Source organism: Ranitomeya variabilis, chromosome 2 (assembly GCF_051348905.1).
Source record: "Ranitomeya variabilis isolate aRanVar5 chromosome 2, aRanVar5.hap1, whole genome shotgun sequence".
Classification (NCBI taxonomy): Eukaryota; Metazoa; Chordata; class Amphibia; order Anura; family Dendrobatidae; genus Ranitomeya; species Ranitomeya variabilis.
Window position 1 is genome coordinate 623697048 of NC_135233.1, and position 15273 is coordinate 623712320.

Here is a 15273-nt window from a genome sequence, read left to right on the forward strand (position 1 = left end):
CCAAGAGTCACAGGAAGGAAAAGTGGGAAAAGTAGGTAGTATGTATGGCTGCTGCCATTAGCACAGGGTCTCACCCGCAGTCTCCATGCCGGGGTCCGTGCCAGCAGCCCCTCCGATGAACTGGCACGTTACTGGTAATGCCGCTACTTCCATGTGCCCCCACCTTACACCTTACGGGTTCGGGTCCTTTCTGCACCTCTGTTCCACACTGCGCATCTAGTAATTACTATTGTTCTTGTGTCTATGTACTTTTGTGTTTAATTAAAATGGTACTTGTCACTTTCCCTCTTTTCTTCTGGTTTTATGAGTATATGAGAGTGTCCTACAATACTCTGACCCTGTGTACCACTGGGTATAGGGTCTCATTACTGATACTACGCTTTCTGTTCAATCGATTTTGTTTTCATTAATGACCGCGGAAGCAGGAAGCACACACACCACATGGACACACAAGGACACAGACACACACCACATGGACACACACACCACATGGACACACATGGACACACACACATGGACACAGAAGGACACAGACACACACCACATGGACACACACACAACATGGACACACAAGGACACACACCACATGGACACAGACACACACATGGAAACACACACAACATGGACACACAAGGACACACACCACATGGACACACAAGGACACAGACACACAAAACATGGGCATAGCCACACACCACACAAGGACACACACACCACACGGACACACAAGGACACAGACACCACATGGACACACACCACATGGGCACAGACACACACCACATGGACACACAAGGACACAGACACACACATACACCACATGGACACACGAGAACACAGACACACACCACATGGACACAGACACACACACACCACATGGACACACAAGGACACAGACACACACCACATGGACACAGACACACACACACCACATGGACACACAAGGACACAGACACACACCACATGGACACACACCACATGGACACAGACACACACACACCACATGGACACACAAGGACACAGACACCACATGGACACATGAGGACACAGACACACACCACATGGACACACACACCACATAGACACAGACACACAAGGACACAGACACACACCACATGGACGTTATGGTGGTACATTATGTGAGAACTGAGGCACACGGAGCACATGACCTCGCTGCTTTGGGCGCCGCTGATCAGAGTGCAGCTCGCACCTTCTGATGGGTGGTTTCACTCATGTCCAGCATCTGAATTATCCGCAGAGGACGCATGTCTCTGGTGTTGGCCAAACGCTGCTCTGTCGTGAAGGACATCTCTCGCAGAAAGGCTGACGGGGTCATCTATCAAATGGACAGAAGACAAGGAACCACATTACCTGATGGATGACACAGTCCTGTACACACCAGACCCTCAGTAAACCTGTCCACAGCCCATGTCTAGCAGTAATGTCACCAAGGTCACCAGAGTCCGATAGATCACCCCACATGTGGGGGCAATAAGGAAGCTCCCCATATCAGCAGCAGGACGGTGCGGCCCGGACTCCCCATACCAGCAGCAGGACGGTGCGGCCCTGACTCCCCATATCAGCAGCAGGACGGTGCGGCCCGTGCTCCCATATCAGCAGCAGGACGGTGCGGCCCGGACTCCCCTTATCAGCAGCAGGACGTTGCGGCCCGGACTCCCCATACCAGCAGCAGGACGGTGCGGCCCGTGCTCCCCATATCATCAGCAGGACGGTCCGGCCCGTGCTCCCCATATCATCAGCAGGACGGTGCGGCCCGTGCTCCCCATATCAGCAGTACAGTGCGGCCCGTGCTCCCATATCAGCAGCAGGACAGTGCGGCCCGTGCTCCCATATCAGCAGCAGGACGGTGCGGCCCGTGCTCCCCATATCAGCAGCAGGACGGTGCGGCCCGTGCTCCCCATATCAGCAGCAGGACGGTGCGTCCCGGACTCCCCATACCAGCAGCAGGACGGTGTGGCCCAGACTCCCCATACCAGCAGCAGGACGGTGCGGCCCGTGCTCCCCATATCATCAGTAGGACGGTGCGGCCCGTGCTCCCCATATCAGCAGCAGGACGGTGCGGCCCGTGCTCCCCATATCAGCAGCAGGACGGTGCGGCCCGTGCTCCCCATATCAGCAGCAGGACAGTGCGGCCCGTGCTCCCCATATCAGCAGCAGGACGGTGCGGCCCGTGCTCCCCATATCAGCAGCAGGACGGTGCGGCCTGTGCTCCCCATATCAGCAGGAGGACGGTGCGGCCCGTGCTCCCCATATCAGCAGGAGGACGGTGAGGCCCGTGCTCCCCATATCAGCAGGAGGACGGTGCGGCTCGTGCTCCCCATATCAGCAGGAGGACGGTGCGGCCCGTGCTCCCCATATCAGCAGGACGGTGCTCCCCATTATCAGCAGGAGGACGGTGCGGCCCGTGCTCCCCATATCAGCAGCAGGACAGTGCGGCCCGTGCTCCCCATATCAGCAGCAGGACGATGCGGCCCGTGCTCCCCATATCAGCAGCAGCACGGTGCGGCCCATGCTCCCCATATCAGCAGCAGCACGGTGCGGCCCGTGCTCCCCATATCAGCAGCAGGACGGTGCGGCCCGTGCTCCCCATATCAGCAGCAGGACGGTGCGGCCAATGCTCCCCATATCAGCAGCAGGACGGTGCGGCCCGTGCTCCCCATATCAGCAGGAGGACGGTGCGGCCCGTGCTCCCCATATCAGCAGGAGGACGATGCGGCCCGTGCTCCCCATTATCAGCAGGAGGACGATGCAGCCCGTGCTCCCCATATCAGCAGCAGGACGGTGCGGCCCGTGCTCCCCATATCAGCAGCAGGACGGTGCGGCCCGTGCTCCCCATATCAGCAGCAGGACGGTGCGGCCCGTGCTCCCCATATCAGCAGCAGGACGGTGCGGCCCGTGCTCCCCATATCAGCAGCAGGACGGTGCGGCCCGTGCTCCCCATATCAGCAGCAGGACGGTGCGGCCCGTGCTCCCCATATCAGCAGCAGGACGGTGCGGCCCGTGCTCCCCATATCAGCAGCAGGACGGTGCGGCCCGTGCTCCCCATATCAGCAGCAGGACGGTGCGGCCCGTGCTCCCCATATCAGCAGGACGGTGCGGCCCGTGCTCCCCATATCAGCAGCAGGACGGTGCGGCCCGTGCTCCCCATATCAGCAGCAGGACGGTGCGGCCCGTGCTCCCCATATCAGCAGCAGGACGGTGCGGCCCGTGCTCCCCATATCAGCAGCAGGACGGTGCGGCCCGTGCTCCCCATATCAGCAGCAGGACGGTGCGGCCCGTGCTCCCCATATCAGCAGCAGGACGGTGCGGCCCGTGCTCCCCATATCAGCAGCAGGACGGTGCGGCCCGTGCTCCCCATATCAGCAGCAGGACGGTGCGGCCCGTGCTCCCCATATCAGCAGCAGGACGGTGCGGCCCGTGCTCCCCATATCAGCAGGACGGTGCGGCCCGTGCTCCCCATATCAGCAGCAGGACGGTGCGGCCCGTGCTCCCCATATCAGCAGCAGGACGGTGCGGCCCGTGCTCCCCATATCAGCAGCAGGACGGTGCGGCCCGTGCTCCCCATATCAGCAGCAGGACGGTGCGGCCCGTGCTCCCCATATCAGCAGCAGGACGGTGCGGCCTGTGCTCCCATATCAGCAGCAGGACGGTGCGGCCCGTGCTCCCCATATCAGCAGCAGCACGGTGCGGCCCGTGCTCCCCATATCAGCAGCAGGACGGTGCGGCCCGTGCTCCCCATATCAGCAGGAGGACGGTGCAGCCCGTGCTCCCCATATCAGCAGAAGGATGGTGCGGCCCCTACTCCCCATATCAGCAGCAGGACGGTGCGGCCCGTGCTCCCCATATCAGCAGGACGGTGCGGCCCATACTCCCATTATCAGAATTATAGAGTTGGATTGTTACCTGCTCCGGCTGATACCTACAATACCCACTGCTGTTGAAGGTGCAGATACGGTCTAGGCATTGTGGGGGATTACCTGCCCCCGCTGTACCTGAGGTAGCAGGTAGGACCAATCCTTTTATATCTGAGCATCTGTCTGATGTGATTTGCTTGTGCCCAGATTATCGCTGACATCTGTCCTCCTAAGCCGCACAATGAGGGTTAAAAAAAAGACCCAATTTCTACAGCACTTATTACCGTGGCCTCTTCCTGTCCGGTCAGGTCGGGGCCACGCGGGGATTGCACTTGGCTCTGGATGTTGCTTGGCATCTCTGCGAGCTGGACAACATCTAGGAAGAAAGGAGAACGATCACCATAGGAAGCAGCAAAGCACCAGAGACACGAACGGCCCGAGACCAAGAAACCCCCGAGCTGTCACACTGACAAGCCGCTACGTCTGATCCTGGAAAGCTGGGTGACTATTAACATGCACCACCACCCCAATATATACAACGTGCCCCCCACCATCTACAGTACAGAGCCCAGGACACGGGGCAGTGGTATATACAACGTGCTCCCCACCATCTACAGTACAGAGCCGAGCACACGGGGCAGCGGTATATACAACGTGCCCCCCATCATCTAAAGTACAGAGCCCAGCACACGGGGCAGCGGTATATACAACGTGCCCTTCCACCATCTAAAGTACAGAGCCCAGCACACGGGGCAGCGTGTAGTGGCATATACAATGTTCCCCCCATCATCTACAGTACAGAGCCCAGCACACGGGGCAGCGGTATATACAACATGCCCCCACCATCTACAGTACAGAGCCCAGCACACGGGGCAGCGGTATATACAATGTTCCCCCCATCATCTACAGTACAGAGCCCAGCACACGGGGCAGCGGTATATACAATGTTCCCCCCATCATCTACAGCACAGAGTCCAGCACACGGGGCAGCGGTATATACAATGTGCCCCCACCATCTACAGCACAGAGTCCAGCACACGGGGCAGCGGTATATACAACGTGCCCCCACCATCTATAGCACAGAGCCCAGAACACGGGGCAGCGGTATATACAACGTGCCCCCCACCATCTACAGTACAGAGCCCAGCACACAGAGCAGCGTTATATACAACGTGCCCCCACCATCTACAGTACAGAGCCCAGCACACAGGGCAGCGGTATATACAACGTGCCCCCACCATCTACAGTACAGAGCCCAGCACACGGGGCAGCGGTATATGCAACGTGCTCCCACCATCTACAGTACAGAGTCCAGCACACGGGGCAGCGGTATATACAACATGCCCCCACCATCTACAGCACAGAGCCCAGCACACGGGGCAGCAGTATATACAAGGTACCCCCCCACCATCTACAGTACAGAGCCCAGCACACGGGGCAGCGGTATATACAACGTGCCCCCACCATCTACATTACAGAGCCCAGCACACGGGGCAGCGGTATATACAACGTGCCCCCACCATCTACATTACAGAGCCCAGCACACGGGGCAGCGGTATATACAACGTGCCCCCCACCATCTACAGTACAGAGCCCAGCACACGGGGCAGCGGTATATGCAACGTGCTCCCACCATCTACAGTACAGAGTCCAGCACACGGGGCAGCGGTATATACAACATGCCCCCACCATCTACAGCACAGAGCCCAGCACACGGGGCAGCAGTATATACAAGGTACCCCCCCACCATCTACAGTACAGAGCCCAGCACACGGGGCAGCGGTATATACAACGTGCCCCCACCATCTACATTACAGAGCCCAGCACACGGGGCAGCGGTATATACAACGTGCCCCCACCATCTACATTACAGAGCCCAGCACACGGGGCAGCGGTATATACAACGTGCCCCCCACCATCTACAGTACAGAGCCCAGCACACGGGGCAGCGGTATATACAACGTGCCCCCCACCATCTACAGTACAGAGCCCAGCACACGGAGCAGCGGTATATACAACGTGCCCCCACCATCTACATTACAGAGTCCGGTACAAGGGGCAGCGGTATATACAACGTGCCCCCCACCATCTACAGTACAGAGCCCAGCACACGGAGCAGCGGTATATGCAACGTGCCCCCACCATCTACAGTACAGAGCCCGGTACAAGGGGCAGCGGTATATACAATGTGCCCCCCACCATCTACAGTACAGAGCCCAGCACACGGAGCAGCGGTATATACAACATGCCCCCACCATCTACAGTACAGAGTCCGGTACAAGGGGCAGCGGTATATACAACGTGGCCTCACCATCTACAGTACAGAGCCCGGTACAAGGGGCAGCGGTATATACAATGTGCCCCCCAACGTACCCAAGGATGAGCCAGACTTGTGCAAGTTCACAATTCTCTTCCTGAAATCTTGGCTGATTTCTCGACTTTCCCATGATGCTACACAAAGTAGCAGTGTGTTTCAGGTGTGCATTAAAATACATCCACAGGTGTGTCTCTACACTGTGTTCCAAATTATTATGCAAATAATATTTCCTCATATTTTCTCTAAATTACCTATCTGAATTGCAGTCATTGTTATTTTCCAGTCATCTACTATTCTAGTATAATTTCAATGTTTTGGAACAAACTGCCTATGAAAACAGTATCTTTTTAAAAAAAATAAACACTCAAAATGCATGTTCCAAATTATTATGCACAGCAGAGTTTTCAACCTTTTTTATTTTATTTTGAACAAATAAATGGTCAATTGTGAAGTTATAAGCATTATCAGCTTATTACAAAATGAAATCAAACAGTTTTCAAGTGAAAACTTTATTCTAGGTGATGTTACATTTGCACATAGGACCCCTTGTTCGAAAGAAGCTTCTGAACTCTCTCGTCCATTGAATTTGTCAGTTTTTGGATGGTTTCTGCTTCAATTGTTTTGCATGTGGACAGAATACCCTCCCAGAGCTGTTGCTTAGATGTGAACTGCCTCCCGCCATCATAGGCACTCCTTTTGATGATGCTCCAGAGGTTCTCAATGGGGTTGAGGTCAGGGGAAGATGGTGGCCACACCATAAGTTTGTCCTCTTTTATGCCCATAGCAGCCAGAGATGCAGATGTGTTTTTTGCAGCATGAGACAGTGCATTATCATGCATGAAAATGATCCTGCTGTGGAAAGCACGGTTCTTCCTCTTGAACCATGGCAGGAAGTGTTTTTAGAAACTCCACATAGATTATGGAGTTCATGGAGTTCATCTTTACCCCTTCAGGGATCATAAAGGGGCCGACAATCTCTCTCCCCACGATTCCAGCCCAAAACATTACTCCACCTCCTCCTTATTGGCGCCTTAGCCGTGTTTTCGTGGGGTGTCCATCAACTAGCCATCCTCCACTCTATCCATCTGGACCATCGAGCATTGCACGGCACTCATCGGTGAACAAAACAGTTTGGAAGTCAGTCTTCATGTATTGTTTGGCCCACTGGAGCTGTTTCTGCTTGTGTGCAGTGGATAGAGGTGGTCGACAGGATGGCTTACGCACCTCTGAAGGACCCTGCATCTTGTTGTTCTGGGGACGTTGGAGGCACCAGCAGCTTCAAAAACTTGTCTGCTGCTATGACCAGGCATTTTTGCAGCTGCTCTTTTAACCTTACGCAATTGCCTGTTGGAAAGAGTCCTCAATTTTTCCTTATCAGCACGCACACGTGTGTGCTGGGAATCAGCTACATACTTCTTCATTGTGCGATGATCACGATGAAGTGTCTTGGCAATGTTGATTGTAGTCATGCCTTGACCTAAATACTCCACAATTTGTTGCTTCTCAGCAGCCGACACATCCTTTTTCTTTCCCATTTTGGCCAAAAATGTAGGCTGCTTAATAATGTGGAACAGCCTTCTTAAGTAGTCTTGCCTTTATTTGGACACACCTGCCAAACTAATTTGCACAGGTATCTGCAATTGCTTTCAGTGATATAAAGAGCCCTGACACACATCACCATCAATGAGTTTACATGACAAACAAAAAATTCTAACCTTATCACTCAAAAACTGTTTGTGCATAATAATTTGGAACACAGTGTAATTAACTCAGATGTTGCCAAAAAACCTATTAGAAGCTTTCCAAACACATGACATCATCATATGGGCCGTCCAGAATTGTGTAAATGCAAAGTACTCTCAGTGTGTCAGGGATCCCAGAGAGGATACCCTTATCATCCCCACCACTCACACCAATTTGTCATGAACCGGGGTAATTGGTTGCCCCTGGTTCTTTCTGATGGGGATTTATCTATATCCCATTTCCAGTTTGGAACTTGCAGCTCTGACGCCCCCCTTACCCTCAGGTCAGACACGGTTCTGCATCTAGGATAATTAGTCACCAGAAAGGCTGCCTTACTTTGTACTGGCTAATGGGCACGCTGCATCGAGGGCGATATAACTACTCCCACTCATGCGCAAACAATAATTAACAACGCCGCCGTCTCTACAAAGCCTCCCAAATGCACAGGACAAATCCGCTACCACCAGGTCCGATTTTCTAATTATTAACGGGTCCAGAGCCAACCGAGATTAGTAGCGTAATTGACTTCAGAGGACGTGACAGTTCGTTATAGAGCAAGGAGAGACAAGCTAGTAATTTTATATATTTTACTGCAAAAAAGGTAGGCAGTGTTTACAGAAGTATAAAAGATATTAAAAAGAAGAAAATTATGATATGTACAGCACAATTACAAATAAAATGGGATTAAATTTGAAAAAAACACTTACATTTCGTTATGTCATCTCATCTTATGGCTGACCATGTGCTGTGGAGGAGGGGACACATCAAGATGCAACACACATCTGTATAGCAGCTAGACTCCGGACAAAAGACACGTGAAGACTGCTGATTAACTCACTTATTTCCTAGCCTAAAACCCAGGCACTCCCCCTGTGGTGAACTCACTTAAGAGGCTGAATCCCTCCCCTTTTCTTAGAGTTATGGCTATCATTTCTATGCATAGCTTGCTGTATGAACTTCGCATACGAAAGACACAATGATCAGGATGTGCGCTACGTCAGAGGGATTCTTTTAAGTGTAAACAGGGCGTAGTTACACGACTCTCTTACGGAGAAACCCGCACTTTGCACTCCTTGGGTTTAGCTTCTAGCAGTTTCAGGGAGTTATAGATCTCTCGATGGACATCCGGAATATATAATCCATATATATCTAGCCCAGAACGGTGCCCATAAATGTAACTTTAAAAAAACAATAGAATCCCATGCATTCTGTACCATGGGAGTTTAAGGAGATCTGCTTTGCAGCTCAAAGCCATACAAATTCTTGATGGAGGGGGAAATGAGGGGTTTAAGATTACACACGCAGCACAGGAAACTGCATCTGAGAGCTCTGTATCTGTAATTGAAGCAGTCAGAACTTCTTTCTATTTCCTGACACAGCATATGTCAACTTTTGACTTTGCAGTAAGTAATAAAAATGCCTTAAACCTTCACTCTCTCAATATTCCGGCATTTGGTAAATATTAATAATTATAATAATCCTAACTGACCTAAACCGGGAAAGGTTTATTCTGATTTCATGTCAGATATTGGGAAAAACCTGCAGATGTGTCTGTATATATAGTGGATGGAAACTTCTGGTTTACACTGCACAATGCTCTGCTGCTTTCCTTGATGAAGCATTAGAGGTCCAGCAGGTGCACTACCAAGCCCCAGCATGTCTGGGGGTCAGGCTGACACCCCTCACTGCAGTTAAATCCCTCTTTCATATCCTCCATGGCGGCTCCGTGTAAGGACATTAATCCACCCAGTGAGAGCTGATTACAGCTGTTGGGGGATTAGCGCTGACCTGACGCTCAGAATATGGGTTATGTCTACAGCAATAAAAATGATGGAAGCCCACCACCTGGATCCCCGGACCACTGCACAATGAGAAGATGCTGCACCAGCACTCCTGCCTATGAATGGTCACTACAGATCCTGTGCCTCCACCTGCGCTGGTAATCCCTACAGATCCTGTGCCTCCACCTGAGCTGGTAATCCCTACAGATCCAAAATAATGACTCATCCTGCAATGGCAGGAGACACAGCAGACACTGAGCACACAAGGACTGTACAGGGGCCAGACAGCGGGGGGCCGCAGTGTGCAAACAGCACACCCCACACTACACTCCAGAGCTGCACTCACTGTAATATGTACACAGCAACTGCAAAATAGTGAGTGCAGCTCCAGGGTATAATACAGGATGTAACTCAGGATCAGTAATGTAATGTATGTACACAGTGACTGCACCAGCAGAATAGTGAGTGCAGCTCTGGAGTATAATACAGGAGGTAACTTAGGATCAGTAATGTATGTGCACAGTGACTGCAGCAGCAGAATAGTGAGTGCAGCTCTGGAGTATAATACAGGATGTAACTCAGGATCAGTAATGTAATGTGTGTACACAGTGACTGCACCAGCAGAATAGTGAGTGCAGCTCTGGGGTATAATACAGGATGTAACTCAGGATCAGTAATGTAATGTATGTACACAGTGACTGCACCAGCAGAATAGTGAGTGCAGCTCTGGAGTATAATACAGGAGGTAACTTAGGATCAGTAATGTAATGTGTGTACACAGTGACTGCACCAGGAGAATAGTGAGTGCAGCTCTGGGGTATAATACCGGATGTAACTCAGGATCAGTAATGTATGTACACTGTGACTATAGATTATTGTTACATATAGACGACATACTGGGGTTCAGAGGTTTTGCCCTCATCTCCATTACCGCGCCCTGAGCTGCATATATAACATTACATAAGAGAGCAGTTTCTCTCCGGCGCTCGGTGAACGGCCGGCCGGATAAGAGACATCACATAAGCTGTCATGCATATCTGAATGAGTAAGTGCTGTGTGACCTACATGAAGCCTCTCCAGTAACTAAATAAATAATAAAGGGCACTGCCTTAAACAAAGAACTAAACATACACAACATGCAAAGCATGCGCCCTTACACATATTACATATATACAGGGAGTGTCTGTATTACACGTGATATTACACGGGGAGAGTCTGTATTACATGTGTGATATTACATGGGGAGTGTCTGTATTTCACGTGATATTACATGGGGAGTGTCTGTATTACACATGTGATATTACACGGGGAGTGTCTGTATTACACGTGTGATATTACACGGGGAGTGTCTGTATTACACATGTGATATTACATGGGGAGTGTCTGTATTACACATGTGATATTACACATGTGATATTACACATGTGATATTACACATGTGATATTACACATGTGATATTACACAAGAGTGCCGGTGTTACACATGTGATAATACAAGGGGAAGGCGTGTCTGTATGACACCTGATATTACACATGTGATATTACATGGGTGTCTGTATTCAACTGTCTACTTTCTGATTTTGTCTCTTGGTCTCTCGTTGTCCCCCGTGCTTTCCCCCACGCTCTCCCATTGTCCCCCGCGCTTTCCCGTTATCCCCCGTGCTTTCCCGTTGTCCCCGCACTCTCCCGTTGTCCCCGCGCTCTCCCGTTGTCCCCCGAGCTCTCCCGTTGTCCCCCGAGCTCTCCCGTTGTCCCCCGAGCTCTCCCGTTGTCCCCCGAGCTCTCCCGTTGTCCCCCGAGCTCTCCCGTTGTCCCCCGTGCTCTCCCGTTGTCCCCCGTGCTCTCCCGTTGTCCCCGCGCTCTCCCGTTGTCCCCACACTCTCCGGTTGTCCCCACACTCTCCCGTTGTCCCCGTGTTCTCCCATTGTCCCCCACGGTCTCCCGTTGTCCCAGTGCTCACCCGTTGTCCCCCGGGCTCTCCCATTGTCCCTGTGTTCTCCCGTTGTCACTCGCGATTTCCCGTTTTCCTCTGCTCTCCCGTTGTCCCCCGAGCTCTCCCGTTGTCCCGGCGTTTTCCCGTTGTCCCCCGAGCTCTCCAGTTGTCCTCGCGTTTTTCCGTTGTCCCCCGCGCTCTCCCGTTGCCCCCGCGCTCTCTCTTATTGTCCCCCGTGCTCTCCTGTTGTCCCCGTGTTCTCCCGTTGTCCCCCACGCTCTCCCGTTGTCCCCCACTCTCTCCCGTTGTCCCCCACTCTCTACCATTGTCCCCCACTCTCTACCATTGTCCCTGTGTTCTCCCGATGTCCCCCCGCGGTTTCCCGGTTTCCCCTGCTCTCCCGTTGTCCCCCATGCTCTCCCACTGTCCCAGTGCTTTCCCGATGTCCCCCGTGGTTTCCCGTTTTCCCCTGCGCTCTCCTGGTGTCCCCCGAGCTCTCCCGTTGTCCCCCGCTCTCTCCCGCTGTCCCCCGCGCTCTCCCGGTGTCCCTCGAGGATTCTTGTTGTCCCCACGCTCTCCCGTTGTCCCAGTGCTCTCCCGTTGTCCCACGCGTTTTCCCGTTGTCCCCGTACTCTCCCGTCATCCCCCGCTAACTCCTGTTATCCCCGCGCTCTCCCGTTGTCCCCCGCCCTCTCCCATTGTCCTTGTGTTCTCCCGATGTCCCCCGCGGTTTCCCGTTTACCCCTGCTCTCCCGTTGTCCCCCACACTCTTCCATAGTCCCAGTGCTCTCCCGATGTCCCCCATGGTTTCCCGTTTACCCCTGCTCTCCCGTTGTCCCCCACACTCTTCTATAGTCCCAGTGCTCTCCCGATGTCCCCCATGGTTTCCCGTTTTCCCCTGCTCTCCCGTTGTCCCCCGCGCTCTCCCGGTGTCCCCCAAGCTCTCCCGTTGTCCCCCGCGCTCTCCCGGTGTCCCCCGCGCTCTCCCGGTGTCCCCCGCGCTCTCCCGTTGTCCCCCAAGCTCTCCTGTTGTCCCCCATGCTCTCCCGTTGTCCTCCAAGGATTCCCGTTGTCCCCGTACTCTCCCGTCGTCCCCCGCTCAATCCTGTTATCCCCCGCGCTCTCCCGTTGTCCCCCGCGCTCTCCCGTTGTCCCCGTGCTCTCCCGTTGTCCCCGTGCCCTCCCGATGTCCCCCATGCTCTCCCGATGTCCCCATGTTCTCCCGGTGTCCCCCACGCTCTCCCTATGCTCTCCCGTTGTCCCCGAGGATTCCCGTTGTCCCCACGCTCTCCCGTTGTTCCACGCGTTTTCCCGTTGTCCCCGTACTCTCCCGTTGTTCCACGCGTTTTCCCGTTGTCCCCGTACTCTCCCGCTCAATCCTGTTATCACCCACGCTCTCCCGTTGTTCCCCGCGCTCTCCCGTTGTTCCCCGCGCTCTCCCGTTGTTCCCCACGCTCTCCCGTTGTTCCCCGCGCTCTCCCGTTGTTCCCCGCGCTCTCCCGTTGTTCCCCCGCGCTCTCCCGTTGTCCCCCATGCTCTCCCGTTGTCCCCCATGCTCTCCCGTTGTCCCCCATGCTCTCCCGTTGTCCCCGCGCTCTCCCGTTGTCCCTCGCACTCCGTGCTGCACTCACCGGTGTCCTGAGGTGTCGCACTCACGGCTTTTCTTCTCTCAGACCGTTAGTTACAGTCAGTGCCATGGCAACCGTCACCCGCCTATCAACAAGCCGCGCGGTGATTGGCTGAGCTCGCGTCCTCTGTTACTGTAGAGACCGAGTTTCCCGCCTCCGGTGTCTGCAGGTGAAGGGTGTAATAATGAGGAGCCGCAGAACCGACAGATTCCAGCAGACCCCGAGTGATGGCATCGAGCCCCAGCCTCAGCCTAACCGATGCTCCCCAGCCTCAGACTGACCGATCCCCCCCCAGCCTCAGCCTGACCGATCCCCCTCAGCCTAACCGATCCCCCCCCAGCCTCTGCCTGACCGATCCCCCCCCCCAGCCTCTGCCTGACCGATCCCCCCCCAGCCTCAGCCTGACCGATCCCCCCCAGCCTCGGCCTGAACGATCCCCCCCCCAACCTCAGCCTGACCGATCCCCCCAGCCTCAGCCTGACCGATCCCCCCCAACCTCAGCCTAACCGATCCCCCCCAGCCTCAGCCTGACCGATCCCCCCAACCTCAGCCTGACAGATCCCCTCCAGCCTGACCGATCCCCCCAACCTGAGCCTGACCAATCCCCCCATCCTCAGCCTGACCGATCCCCCCCATCCTCAGCCTGACCGATCCCCCCCAACCTCAGCCTGACCAATCCCCCCATCCCCAGCCTGACCAATCCTCCTCAGCCTGACCGATCCCTCCAACCTCGGCCTGACCGATCCCCCTCAGCCTCACCCTGACCGATCCCCCCTCAGCCTCACCCTGACCGATCCCCCCTCAGCCTCACCCTGACCGATACCCCCTCAGCCTCACCCTGACTGATCCCCCCAACCTCAGCCTGACCGATCCCCCCAGCCTCACCCTGACTGACCGATCCCCCCCAGGCTCACCCTGACTGATCCCCCCAGCCTCACCCTGACCGATCCCCCCAACCTCGGCCTGACCGATCCCCCCCAACCACGGCCTGACCGATCCCCCCAACCTCAGCCTGACAGATCCCCTCCAGCCTGACCGATCCCCCCAACCTGAGCCTGACCGATCCCCCCAACCTGAGCCTGACCAATCCTCCCCAGCCTGACCGATCCTCCCCAGCCTGACCGATCCCCCCAACCTCAGCCTGACCGATCCCCCCCAACCTCAGCCTGACCGATCCCCCCCCCAGCCTCAGCCTGACCGATCCAACCTCAGCCTGACCGATCCCCCCCCAGCCTCAGCCTGACCGATCCCCCTCAGCCTAACCGATCCCCCCCCAGCCTCTGCCTGACCGATCCCCCCCCAGCCTCAGCCTGACCGATCCAACCTCAGCCTGACCGATCCCCCTCAGCCTAACCGATCCCCCCCCCCAGCCTCTGCCTGACCGATCCCCCCCCCCCAGCCTCTGCCTGACCGATCCCCCCCCAGCCTCAGCCTGACCGATCCCCCCCAGCCTCGACCTGAACGATCCCCCCCCCAACCTCAGCCTGACCGATCCCCCCAGCCTCAGCCTGACCGATCCCCCCCAACCTCAGCCTAACCGATCCCCCCCAGCCTCAGCCTGACCGATCCCCCCAACCTCAGCCTGACAGATCCCCTCCAGCCTGACCGATCCCCCCAACCTGAGCCTGACCAATCCCCCCATCCTCAGCCTGACCGATCCCCCCCAACCTCAGCCTGACCAATCCCCCCATCCTCAGCCTGACCGATCCTCCCCAGCCTGACCGATCCTCCCCAGCCTGACCGATCCCCCCAACCTCGGCCTGACCGATCCCCCCCAGCCTCACCCTGACCGATCCCCCCTCAGCCTCACCCTGACCGATCCCCCCTCAGCCTCACCCTGACCGATACCCCCTCAGCCTCACCCTGACTGATCCCCCCAACCTCAGCCTGACCGATCCCCCCAGCCTCACCCTGACTGACCGATCCCCCCCAGGCTCACCCTGACTGATCCCCCCAGCCTCACCCTGACTGATCCCCCCAGCCTCACCCTGACCGATCC

The 15273-nt window shown here is 55.3% G+C and overlaps 1 protein-coding gene across 12 annotated transcripts in view; it reads right to left on the minus strand.

The window, feature by feature from the left end:
* The window catches only part of HYDIN (HYDIN axonemal central pair apparatus protein), a 141816-nt gene extending 128417 nt beyond the window's left edge, over positions 1-13399 (minus strand). For 9 of the 12 annotated variants that reach the window (XR_013221719.1, XM_077288948.1, XM_077288954.1 and 6 more), the window contains exons 1-3: positions 13278-13399; positions 4157-4248; positions 1208-1333 (exon numbers count right to left, since the gene is read on the minus strand). Coding sequence is in view for 11 of the 12 variants with exons in the window: in XM_077288948.1 (XP_077145063.1) it covers positions 1208-1333; positions 4157-4228 (198 nt within the window). In the remaining variant the exon portion in view is untranslated. Of the gene's footprint in view, positions 1-1207; positions 1334-4156; positions 4249-8639; positions 8726-13277 lie in introns of those variants that run through there. The other 3 variants (XM_077288946.1, XM_077288951.1, XM_077288952.1) reach the window with 3 other exon arrangements.
* Positions 13400-15273: the final 1874 nt, after the last annotated feature.